Source organism: Juglans microcarpa x Juglans regia, chromosome 2D, assembly GCF_004785595.1.
Source record: "Juglans microcarpa x Juglans regia isolate MS1-56 chromosome 2D, Jm3101_v1.0, whole genome shotgun sequence".
NCBI classification, from domain to species: domain Eukaryota; kingdom Viridiplantae; phylum Streptophyta; class Magnoliopsida; order Fagales; family Juglandaceae; genus Juglans; species Juglans microcarpa x Juglans regia.
Window position 1 is genome coordinate 12191739 of NC_054596.1, and position 13283 is coordinate 12205021.

The following is a 13283-nucleotide window of genomic DNA, read 5'->3' on the forward strand; positions in this document are numbered from 1 at the left end:
GTTGCCCTGTTTTAGCTGGAGTTGTTACCTCGGCAGAGACTAGTAATGGTCAAAAGGAGTTACTGAGAATCATTCAGGAAGGGGAAGAAGGAGTAAATGGTTCAAAGGTGACCGTGCCAGCCCCGGTAAGTTTTACACGAGAAGTAGAAATCTTAGCTCATGCGAGAAATCCCATATCTGTCACTGAAGACTTAGCTCTGGTAGTATATGATGGGAACGTGGGGGATCATTTTCAAAGGGTGACTATAGGGTGAATGGGGGTTTACCCCGATTATTCTCTATCGAGGAAGAGAACTCGGTAAGAAATCATTTTCAAAGGGAGAAGGAAATTCTGTCAGATGATGAGGAAAGACACTAGAAAATTGGTGAACAACTAAATCCCAAATTGAGGAGTTCTACGCGGGCCAAAAGTAGGCCTGAAAAACTAAACTTATGACTTGCCCAATTTTGTTTTGGAATCTTTGGGGCTTGGCACCTCTAGGAAAAGATTGGTTAAAATGATTAAGTTGAAAAAACCAAGTTTCATAGCCCTAGCAAAACCGTTTGGCAACTCACAACAATTGAGAAGATTACAGAGTGATATTGACTTTGCAGGTAGTTTTTCTAATATGGAGGAAGGTGGAAAGATTTGGGTGTTGCGGGTGAAAGGAATTAGTATTTCTGTGAGGGGCTGTAGTAACCAGAGCATCACCTTGATTGAGAATGACAACTTGACTTGGATTTCCTTTGTTTATTCTAAATGTAGATATGGTGAAAGAAGGTCTTTATGGGAGGAGCTCCTCAGGATAATTCTGAGGGCCTGCCCTTGGATGGTTCTTAGGGATTTTAACATTATCAGGTCTGATGAAGAGCGGACAAGAGGGAGGCCTAGATCTCGTATAGCTATAGAGAAATTAAATAATTCCTTTATAGATAATGCTAGTTTATCAGAATTGAATTTTAATGGTAATCAGTTGTCTTGGTGTAATGGTCATCATGGCAGTTCCAAGAGCTACGCAATACTGGATCGGGCTCTGGTGAACACAAACTGGAGGTTGGTTTTTCTGAGGAGTGTTGGTGACTATCTTCCTAGGTTGAGCTCAGATCATGCGCCTATGATGTTGTGTATGGAATTGAAGGAGAACAAATATGGGTATGGTCCTTTTAAATTCCAGCAAATGTGGTCAAGCCATGAGCAGTTCAGGGCATGCATAATTAGTGCATGTCAAGGGGATAGAGCTGTAGTTGGATGGTAAGACTTGCCAAAAAGTTCAAACTCTTGAGGGGAGTACTCAGGAAATGGAATCGTGAAGTTTTTGGGTGGACATGACTCACATTCGCATTCTTGAGGAAAGGATCTGCTTGCTTGAAGAGCAGCTACAGAAGGGTTACTTGGAGGATGTAGAAATAGACTTGTTGGCCTCAAAGGTAGAACTAGATACCTAGGTTAGTAGGGAGTGGCCCAACGGGCTAAACAAAATTGGATTGAAAAGGGGGAGGCAGATTCAAAGTTCTTTAGAATAATGGTTTTAAAAAATTCAAAAACTGTTAAAGAGATGCAAATTAATGACGACTTGGTATTGAAGACTCCTAAGGAGGTCCATTTGGGTGCGGTTGACTTCTTTAGAAATTTCTTAATCTCTACTCATTGTTCTTCGCTTCCTGCTTTGACGGATCTTATAGAAAAGGTGGTGCAAGCAGAGGAAAATAAGGATCTTCTAGAGCTTCCTTCAATCTAAGAGGTAAAAGAGTCTATGTTTTTTATTCCTACTGATAGTAGCCCAAGGCCAGATGGCTTTGGATCTGGTTTTTACAAGGTTTGTTGGGACATTGTGCAAGAGGACGTGATGATGGCAGTGCATGATTTCTTTCGAGGAGGCATTATTCCTAGGGAGTTCACCGCTATGTCTTTGGTGCTTATTCCTAAGGTGGATAACCTGAAGAGTTTTGACAAATTTATACCAATAAGCTTGTGCTCCGCTTTTTATAAAACTTGCACTAAGATTCTGGTGAGTAGACTCTCTTCGTTGTTACCTAGAATTATCTCGGAAGAACCAGGAGCTTTCATCCCCGGAAGAAGTATGTTTTAGAATGTGAGTTTAACTCAGGAAATGATTCAGAGTCTTCACAAGCCAGCTCGTGGTGGTAATGTGGTAATTAAAATTGACATGGCCAAGGCAAATGACAGTATTGAGTGGAACTTTTTGATTCATGTTTTGTTGGCTTTTGGTTTTTCTGGAACCTTTTGTAATTTGGTCAGACAGCTTATCTCCTCTCCCTCGTTTTCAGTAGTTATGAATGGAGTATCCAAGGATTTCTTCCAAGGGGCACGAGGATTGCGTCAAGGGGATCTGATCACTCCATACTTGTTTATTATGGTAGAGGAAATTTTGTCGAGAAATTTGAAAAAAAGATATCAAGAAGGGTGGATTGCCGCTTTTTCACTCTCAAGGAATGTTCTGAATATATCTCATCTTCTCTATGCAGATGATATAATCATCTTCTCAAATGGTAGTAAAGCATTGATTAAAGCAATTTCGGAGTCCCTTGCACTCTATGAAGCATGGTCTGGGCAAAAAATTAGCAAGGAGAAGTCATCTATATTTTTCTCTAAGCTTATTCCACCAGTTAGAAGAAGACAAATATTGCGGATAACCAGATTTTCAGAGGGTTCATTACCTTTTAAATACCTAGGAGTGCCAATTATATTTGGTAGACTAAAATCTAATTATTTTGATGAGCTGGTGGGAAAGATTGGTGCTAAGATTGGAGACTGGATTTCTCGTTTATTATCTAGTGGGGCAAGATTGATCTTGGTGAAACATGTGCTTAGTAGTATCCCTATCCATATGCTTTCCATTTTGCAGGCCCCAAAATCAGTTCTAGTGTCACTTAATTGATTGTTGAGCAATTTTCTATAGGGATATAAGGACGAGAAACCGAAGAGACACTGGAAAGGATGGGATAAATTGTGCACTCCAAGTAGAGAATGGGGTATTGGTATTCGAAATTTTCAGGATGTACAAAGATCGTTACATATGAAGTTAGCTTGGAAGTTAATGACGATTGACTTTTTATGGTCTCGATTATTGAAATCAAAATATGTAAAGGAAGATCACATTTCTCTTATAAATCCTAACAAAGGTTCTCGGTTTTGGAAGCTCATGACCAAATGTATACCAGATGTTATTAAGTATTCCCAATGGAAGCCTAAGGCAGGGCATATTTCATTTTGGTTTGACAAATGGTTGGGGGAGAAAAACCTTGCAATAGGTTCTCTTGTCACTATGCCGAGATTGAAATTAAAAGATGTCTGGCTAGAAGATGGTTGGGATGTGGACTTATTGTATCGTTTGGTGGGTTCCCAAAAAGCCCAAGAAATTGTGAACACAGCCAATGGGAAGAAAGAAGGAGAGGATATTCTAATCTGGTTGGCTAAGCAAGATAGAAAATTCTCTTTTAAGAGTACTTGGGAGTGCATTTGAATTAGAGCTCCAAAATCAGGTGGGCAAATTGGATTTGGCACTCGAGTCTTCCTAAGAAAATGATCATGACGATGTGGAAAGGCTTTAACAATGCCCTCAGTTTTGATGATAATATTCGAAGACTGGGCATCCCTTTGGTGTCTAAGTGTAACTGCTGTGTTAGGGGAGACTATGAAGACTTGAACCATGTGCTAGCAAACGGTGAAGTGGCTCAGTCCATTTGGCGAAAATGTGCCATCCAAGTTGGTATGCTGGGAACCAACTTTAGAACATGGAAATAAACAGTATATGCATGGTTCAATAGAGCCTCAAGGTCGACAACAAAAGGGCTTCTTATTGGCATAATCCCAGTGACTATTACCTGGGCTCTCTGGCTACGTCGCTGCAAGGTAAGAATGGAAGGAAAATCGGAGTTGGTAGAGGAGACTTGGGAGAAGTATAAAATTCTGGATTGTTAAACTGAGTGACAAACTACATGCAATTAATAAAATTCTGGATTGTTAAACTCAATGACAAACTACATGCCATTAAGCCTTTAAATGTATAAGACAAAAAGATATTAAAAGGTTTAAATATTGAACTCAAAGTTCATAGAAGAAAGAGGATGCAGATTATTCAGTGGCATAGACTGAAACATGGCTGGTTCAAGCTAAATGTAGATGGAAGCAGTAAAGGAAACTCGGGGAAGGCAGGTGCAGGGGGAATACTGCCGGATGCAGAAGGTAAAATGATTTTTGCTTTCTCTTCTCCACTAGAGCATGGAACAAATAATTATGCAGAGTTCATGGCTTTATTTCTTGGTGTGAGAAAGATCTGCTTATACGGCTTGGACAAAATAGAGATAGAGATGAATTCACAAATTGCGGTTAACTAGTTTCGTAGAGCTAAATATCCAATCTGGTATCTTGAAGATTACTGGGAGGAATTGATGGTCTTATTGAGCGGTAAGATGTTCTCAATCAACCATATTCTAGGCAAGGAAATGCTCATGTTGACTTTTTGGCCCGAATGGCATCGGATGATAGTGCAAAATTATGGTCGTAGATGAATTTAGTTCCTCCCCTTTTGAGGGGTTTAATTTGGATAGATAAACTTTGCTTTCATTTTTTCAAAAATATTTTGTAACTGGTAGAATTTGGCTTTTGTTTTTTTTTTTTTTTTCATTTATGGTGGTCTTGTTTGTTTTTTGCTGTGAAAGCTGGGTTGTAGCTAGTTGTTTTGTTGTTTTTCCTTAAAAAAAAAAAAAAAAGGTTCGTGAGCTGTGAATTAGACAATTGCTCCGAACAGTCACATTTTAATTCCCAAACCTGAAGGCAAGTGTTCTTCCGGCAACACTGCTTCTTTTGCAGCAAACCGGCCACTTTAAGAGAGAGTCATGCCTAGTTGGAACAGCTGTTCATTTCAGTGGGCTACTGGCACAAGAAGAAATCTGGCCCAATTTAGGAAGTGGCCATAAAAGGATTATGGGATCTAATTTAAACATGATTTGAATTCATCATGAAATATTTTAATTATAAAAAAATTTATAAAAATAAATTTATAAATTGATGTGGTACCTTATATTATAAATATATTTTTATTATAAAATAATTTTAACATATTATATAAAATTATATTAATTTAATAAATTTTTTTTACAGATTTTTATTTTTTTTAGCTGGAACACTTCTCTAGACACTTATAAACAAATCTTGAGTGTCATGGACATTATTTTTTTTTTATAAAAAATAATAAAATTATAGAGCTCGTGCGTCCGAAGTAATTTTTTTAAAGAGTTATTCAACAATGAAAATTATACATATACAATCATTTTTATAACTTTTTAGGCAACTATATTTTAAATGAATGACATTTTATAAAGTAATTTATAAAAATAACATCACTTTACATAAATATTCTTATTTTAAAATATAATTGTAGAGAAGATTGTAAAAATGATTATCTTTTCAACAATATACTTGTGATCATTTGGTGTCTGTTCTCTGACTCTTTCAACACTAGAATACTTACGACGAACCCACGATTCCACAGTACCTTATTAATTACGTACAATGCTAAAAAGATGCAACGTGCATATCAAGCAATATGAATAATATTAAACACATTTATAGAATACGTTAAATGTCACTCTTTTTAAAAAAATAAAAAAATATTAATTTATATAAAAAATTAATTTTTTAATAATAAATTTTATTCTTTCAAAAAAATATACGATATTTACGCAATTCATAATTATATCTATTATTACTTACAACTAGCTAGATCCTTATAATTAGTACAACTAGCTAGCAGACTTCTAGAAGGCCAGACGTACCTAAGACGCATAATGACATGGTTGTAAATTTCTTCGACGTCGACAAGGAATTCGCTCCGACGTTGGATTTGTTTTGGTCCAAGTCCACGCTGGTCTATATATATCATCGTCAACTCGGCACTATCTGAAAATAATTAATAAACTAAATCGAAAAGCGACATGAGCTAGCCCAAGGCCAATATAATATGTTACAATTTCTAAGCAAGGAGTACTGATCAAGAATATCTTATATATAATAAGCGTGGATAAGTAGGTGTCGAACAATTTTTTTTTTTCCAATTTTAACCCTATTTTTATATTATTTTTCCGTTCATGTCCTTAAATTTATATCTTACCCAGAATAATTTTTTATTCCGATTCTACCCCTACTTTTATATACCTTTTATGTTTATTTTCTTCGTAAAATTTTTTTCCCGATTTTGACCCTGCTTTTATATTATTTTTCCGTTCATGTCCTTAAATTTATATCTTCCCACTTTGTCCTTATTTTTAAATTTCTTTTCCCATTTTATCCTTAATTTTTTTTTTCCAATTTTAACCCTGCTTTTATATTGTTTTTCCGTTCATGTCCTTAAATTTATATCTTACCCAGAACAATTTTTTATTCCGATTCTACCCCTGCTTTTATATACCTTTTATGTTTATTTCCTTCGTAAAATTTTTTTCCCGATTTTGACCCTGCTTTTATATTATTTTTCCGTTCATGTCCTTAAATTTATATCTTCCCACTTTGTCCTTATTTTTAAATTTCTTTTCCCATTTTATCCTTGATTTTTACTTGTCTTTTACGTTGTAAACTTTTTTTTGTCATCGTCTAGAATTCTTTTCTACTACTTCTGTAATATTTTCAGATATAAATATTTCCTTCTCCCATTTTCTACAAGCTTCTGGATTCAACTTTTTCTCAAACAAAATATTTGCTTCTTATCTGTTTCCAGCCGCCTTCACCGTTTTCATTTAATATTGTCGAAATATTTCTGCTCTCAACTTTATCAAATTTACAGCTTTTTACTACAGTTTTTCGTGGGCTTCTGGATTACTTCTTCCTTCGGATCTTCTTACATTCTAGATTGTTTCAGATCAGATTTTAATTTATTTTCTTACATATGCTCATCCTTTCCACCGCTTCCTAATATCTGTAAGAATTATCACGATTTTTACATTTATCTGGATTTAATCTAATTTGTCTTTTCTACCGCCTAAGCTGGTGCGTACTTCCTATAAGAATATCCTCACTCTCCTTACATTTCTAATGTTTTCTATCTCTGTTTCAAGTACCTCAAATATCTTTCTTTAAACCGTATGTTCTAAATTTCTCTTTCAACTTTCGAATCTCGCAGGTTAGTTTTCTTTTTTCTGTTTTCTGACTAATTGCTTACATTATTTACATGCATGCAATTTTTAAGTTGCTGAATTTTTTTTGTTTTGTAGGTTCTAAATTTGTCTTCCAGCTTTCCAATCTTCCAGGTCAGTTTTTGTTTTCCTGTTTTCTCACTACTTTCTTAAGTTATTTACATATATGCAATGAAAATAAAAAATAAAAAATTTACATCACTATTTGCATTAAAAGAAATAAATTTTGCTTCGGAAACTTGGCTAAATCGTCATTCCTTTGCTGCTGTTCTTGCCTCCATTCATTTCTAAATCTTCATTTATTTTTGCTGTCTTTAAATTTCATTCTCTGTTTATGTATACAGTATCTGGAATAGAAATAGAAAGAATAAACTAAGAAATAAAATTATAAAGTTAAAAACATGTAATTCATGTTCACATGTACAAATATTCATTAAAAATCAAAGAAAAACTGATACTAAACAAATAAGACTTTCAGTATACGTCGGGGAAAATGTATAAAAACTGATACTAAACAAATAAGACTTTCAGTATACTAAAAAAACAGAGGCATGTATAAAAAAAAAAAAAAATTAAGAAAATATTTGTACAAATATTCATTCAACTCGAAATAAAAATGATATTGACAAAAAAGACTATGAATATAGGTCAAGAAAAAATTAATTCATCAAGACTTGAATTGCATATGTTCATATAACGTCTAAAGAAATACCAAACATAGTTAGGTATACTAAAAGAACACAGTAACATATATAAGAAAGAAATCAGAAGATAACAAATAAGAAGTTGAAAAAATTTTAGTGGATGTACATATATTCACCGAGCTCAAAACAAAACTGCTGCTGACAAAAACGTAGAAGAAACAAATTAAAAGATGACAAAAAAAAATTTCATAACATGCAGTACATGTGTATATCTACAGAGATTCACTAAGCTGAAAATAAAAGTAATTCTAAGGAAAAAATTAGGTCAAATCATAAGAAAGACAAAGATTTCTTGCCATTTCAAACTTAAAAATTTCGAAAGAAAAAATCCATCCAAACATCCCAACATATAAATAAAATGACAATAAAAACACATCAAACTAAATGAGAACATAGCAAGAATTTCTTGGTCGAATATTGCACCTTTAGAGAAATACTTTTACGTTGATAACATGCATATACATAACGTAAAAGACAAATGTAAAAGACATATAACTAACGTGTCAAGAATTTTTTCCTTCAATATCCTACACTTTTTTTTAGGTCTTCCAGACTTAATACTTAGAATTACAAAAATTTAAACCAAAACTCATAACATGTAAATAGATATGTTATATATATGTCTCAAACATGTGTATGAGATATAAAATTCCAAATATGAAAAATGTTGGTATGCGTATAGGAAAACAAAAAAACCTCAACAGAAAGGAACTATGTGCATTGATTTATCTAGAGATTCACAATAGAAGAAAAAATAATTACATGTAAAAAACAGCAACAACAAAAATATGAAAATATGTTGACATTTCAAATAACAGAACAATACAGTCAAAGTAAAATAACAGAATCGATATTAAATTTTGACATCTAAGAAAGAAATGATAACAATAGTAAGAAATAAACTAGACATTTAGAAACTTACAAAACAAAACAAGAAAATAAATAAAGTTATGAGTGGACTCCTGGACATGATTCCATCAAATATATGAATCTATCTAGAAATGAAAAAATATCACCTAAACTGAAAAGAAATTTGACAATGACAACTAAAATACTAGCCCATACATAAACCATAGACAAAAAAATAACCCCAAACAGAACACCAGATCACAGAAAGTAAACGCTCTACAAAAAAAAATTACAAGTATAGAAAAACATAAAACAAAAACAAAATTTTATCTACATATTTGAAAATGTTTTCCATATGTATAGGAAAAAAATAATCAACACCGATACATTTATGTACAAATCCACAAGAAAAGGAGGAAAAAAATTCACAAACAGATCAACTAAAAAGAAAAAAATTAGATAAAACCACAAATAAGTAACTGTGATGCACATCTACCATGTAATACATAAATCTTATAAAATAGATTAAATAAACAAAATAGATTTCATTGGCATCAAGAATGTCTCCATCTTACAGATTATGTAAAATAAACATAGACAATAGGAAAAAAAAATTAAAAAAAAAAAAAAACCCAGCTGCCATGAAAATTTGTTATCAACAAACCACAAATAAACATAACGACTCAGACTTTAGCATAACCTCTTCAAATATTTGAACATCTACTCAGATCTAAACACAAAACAAAATCAGAGATATACCAAGTACAAATAAATACAACAAATCATCTTTGATCCGTCCGTAGAAACCGCAAAGGTAACAGAAAACCCACACAAATAAAATCATTCAGAGATATAAAAAAAAAATTGAGCTAACTGTGATGCACATCTACCATGAAATACATAAACCTTACAAAATAGATTAAGTAAAAAAATAGATTTCATTACCATCAACAATCTATCCATCTTACAGATTATATAAAATGAATAAACCCAACAGAAAAAAAATTAAAAAATAAACTAGCAGCGATGAAACTTTGTCATCAAAAAATCACAAATAAACATAACTACCCAGACTTCACTATAACCTCTTGAAATATTTCAAGATCTAGCCACATCTAAAGACAAAAAAAAAATCACCGATATACCAAGTACAAACAAATACAAGAAGTCATCTTCGATTGGTGCGTACAAAACACAAACGTAACAGAATACCCAAACATATAAACCATCCACAGATTTAAAAAGAAATACCATATCAACTACCCAAACATATAAACCATTCACAGATTTAAAAAAAAAATACCATATCAACAAAGCAAAAAACCCAAAAAAAATTTAGCCAAGTACGAAGCCACCTGATGAGAGGCAAAATGTGGATGGCTTCTTCGTGTTGATCTGGCTGACACAAGCACAAAGCTACTTTCCATAGTCTAATGGTGAGATTTTGATGCACTTGAAAGAAAAGGAGAAAGAAAGGGAACGGGGATGGAGACGATGAAGACTCTACGCTTAGGGTTTGGTTGGTAAGAGCAGTCGGTGGGGATGGGGGAAAAAAAACCCTGAAGGTAGGCTGTGATATACATAGCTCGGCTGTGCTTACACAGAGATAGAGAGAGAGAGAGAGGGAGAGAGAGAAACCGAGAGAGAGAGACGAAACCCTTAGGGTTTGCTTCGAGAGACAGCTTCGAGAGAGAGACCGAGAGAGAGAGAAGAAGATGAGGGGGCGGCGAAAGGAAGAAATGGAGAATGCGATGTATTTATACCCCTTGTCAATGGTAGGGTTCCTTCGTCTCAAAACGACACCGTGTGAGATCTATCTGTTTCTATACACTAATACCCGTGAATTGAAAAATAAAACAAAAAAAAAAAGATAGTTTAAAACAAAAAAAAAAAAATTTACATTACTTATTACAAATATATTTCAAAGTTAAAATTTTACCTTATAATAAATTATATTAAATTTATTGATAAACATAAATTTCTAAAAACATCAATTTCACTATTCTACAAGTTTTATTTGCACTGAAAAAAAAAACTCTTCTAAATATATAGTTAATTTTACTTACATAAGATGATAGTTGTTCATAAAATTTTATTTACATATGAATTTGAGTTTACATAAACTGTGCTATTGGTGCTATTGGTATTTTTTCCCCTAGGTTTCAAATGATTAAAAAAAAATTTTCATATAAAAAGAATATTGCCATTTCAAACTTAAAATATTTTACAATTAACACTTTTATATGTCAAAAAAAGATTAATACAGTATACATATGCGTCAGAAACAAATAAATGTTCACGCCTCAAAAAAATTTCATGCCCATATTTTCGACTTAAAACATCTCAAATTTTAAGTTGAAAACAATTAAATTCAACTTAAAATTCAAATTAACTATTTCATACTCATAACATAGAAAATTTAATTATAAAATAACTCCTCACAATACATGTTATAAACATATTATGCATAAAATTTATAATTACACTATGACAACTTATAAAAAGTAAGTCTTAACTTCAGAATGTATTCGACCAACTTCTATAATCGTCGAGCATTGGAATGTAACTATCAAAGCAACTGAATGGATTTTGCTCCTATTATGACCAATTCTATTGACACTAAAGTTTGCCATATTGGTCGAATAAATAGGGACATACATTTTACATATAGAGCGTATTTTTAACTGTATAATATAGTTGTATAACTATTTCATCCAGTTAACCTATGTGATTATTCATTCAACCAATATGTCAAACTCTATTCTAAATTGGCAAGACGAAAGATCCAAACAAAACCCATTCAACTACTTCCACAAGTAGATAGAAATGCTCGATGATTATAAAAGTTGGTCGCATATGCCTCAAAGTTATACTTCATTTCTTGTAAGTTATTATGTTATAGTTATAAACTTTATACATATCACATGTATAATATGTAATGAGATAGTCACTTATTATAGTTACATTTGAATATAAAATATTATTACATTATATTCTAATATGTTTTTGTTGCTTTATTTAACAAAACACAAAATATTATTACAATAATTATGTGATGTTATATAATATCTTTCTTTACAACAGGGATTTTGCTCTTCTCACTTTCTGCTTTTTTTCCTATTCGTTGTTCGCTTCTATTTCTGCTGACCTTTTATTTGCCAGTATCTCCGGGTATGTATTACTTCTGTTCATACAAATAAATGTTATTATTCTATATCTTATAAGATTTATTGCATTTTTATAGTATAAGATATATTTATGTACGTTATCAATGTTGATAATTGTACTGTTTAGTTTTTCCATTCTTCTTTTTGTGCTTTGTATTTTATGTGTTTAACAAATTGTTATTAATCTTCTGTTAGTTTGTAAGATTGCTGAGCATTCCTACCTTGTAATAAAAATGCCGACTGGTAGGTCAATCTTATTTACAAAAAAGTTAAATACTTATTAAAACTTTTGTAATTAATTTATATCTAACATTATTTAAAATTAACTTCTGAAGAAGATGGAGAAAATGCTACCAAAAAGAATTGGTACAATTCTCAATCAGAGGAAAAGAGAGAAGAAATACGCCGAAAGAAGAGACAAAGGTATGCTGAGCTAAAACAAAATCAAAATAAGAGAAATCAATTGGAAAAAACATCCCATCATATTTTATCTCACACTTCAAGAGATGATGGAATTGTTTCTATAAGAGAAATTGGATCTTCTTCAAACACTCGCGATTCTGACAATACTATAAAATACAAATAAATCTGCTCCTGAAAGGTTAAGGCCTTGTACCTCTAATAGTATTGTCAACATTCCAACAGGTAATACTTGTTTTAGACAAGTACTGAAAACTATCTTTTTGGAGCCATACCATCTACCATCAGTTACTTCATGTCAATATTGTGGAGCAAAAAGATTTTATCATGAGCCAAATGGATTTTGTTGTGCTGATGGGACAATAGCATTGACTTGTACTCGGATTTCAGACGAGCTTTATCAACTGTTTACTTCTGATTGTATTGAGTCTGAAAATTTCCGTACATACGTACGTACATACAATAATAAATTTGCTTTCACATCTTTTGGAGTTAAATTTGATACAAACTTATGCAGAAGAAACAGAGGAATTTACACATTTAGAGTTCAAGGACAGATATATCACTACATTAACAATCTAATCCCTGAAGATGGACAGCCTTCGTATTTACAACTATATTTCTATGACACTGAACATGAGCTAAACAACCATATAAATAATGCGGAAAGATTGGATGCTTCTATCATTGTTAAGTTGATGAGTATACTTAATGTTAATCCATATTGTCGTTTCTTCCGAACACTGAACAATATTCCAAATCTACAAAACCATACAATCCGTATAAGATCAGATGTTGATCTAGACCAGCGTGTTTACAATGCTCCATCAGTATCACAAGTTGCAGCTATATGGATAGAAACTGACACATGTACTGAACAAAAAGGCCGAGATATTATTGTCTTCAACCAAGCAGGTGGTAGTCATATTGTTCAGTATTATTTTAGTTGTTATGATCCATTACAATATCCACTACTGTTTCCTTTCGGCGACTCGGGTTGGCACCAAGGAAT

At 32.6% G+C, this 13283-nt stretch overlaps 1 protein-coding gene and 1 long non-coding RNA gene across 2 annotated transcripts; one reads left to right on the forward strand and one right to left on the reverse strand.

The window, feature by feature from the left end:
• Nucleotides 1-1733: 1733 nt before the first annotated feature.
• On the forward strand, nt 1734-4338 carry LOC121249264. Its single transcript, XM_041147977.1, has 6 exons — nt 1734-1988; nt 2100-2795; nt 2901-2999; nt 3090-3409; nt 3628-3710; nt 4031-4338. The coding sequence occupies exons 1-6, from the start codon at nt 1734-1736 to the stop codon at nt 4336-4338; spliced, it is 1761 nt and encodes a 586-aa protein (XP_041003911.1).
• Nucleotides 4339-7246: 2908 nt separating this feature from the next.
• On the reverse strand, nt 7247-10091 carry LOC121250912. Its single transcript, XR_005937873.1, has 2 exons — nt 10040-10091; nt 7247-7478 (listed from the first exon to the last, which is right to left on the reverse strand). It is a non-coding gene; the product is annotated as an uncharacterized LOC121250912 (long non-coding RNA).
• Nucleotides 10092-13283: the final 3192 nt, after the last annotated feature.

Excerpts from the sequence above, each read along its gene's own strand:
- LOC121249264 (XM_041147977.1), top strand. The coding sequence starts at position 1,734 with ATGTTTTTTATTCCTACTGATAGTAGCCCAAGGCCAGATGGCTTTGGA. Across the intron at positions 2,796-2,900 it reads GTGGGGCAAGATTGATCTTG|GGATATAAGGACGAGAAACC; the intron begins GTGAAACATGTG and ends AATTTTCTATAG. Across the intron at positions 3,711-4,030 it reads AAAATGTGCCATCCAAGTTG|GTTTAAATATTGAACTCAAA; the intron begins GTATGCTGGGAA and ends AGATATTAAAAG.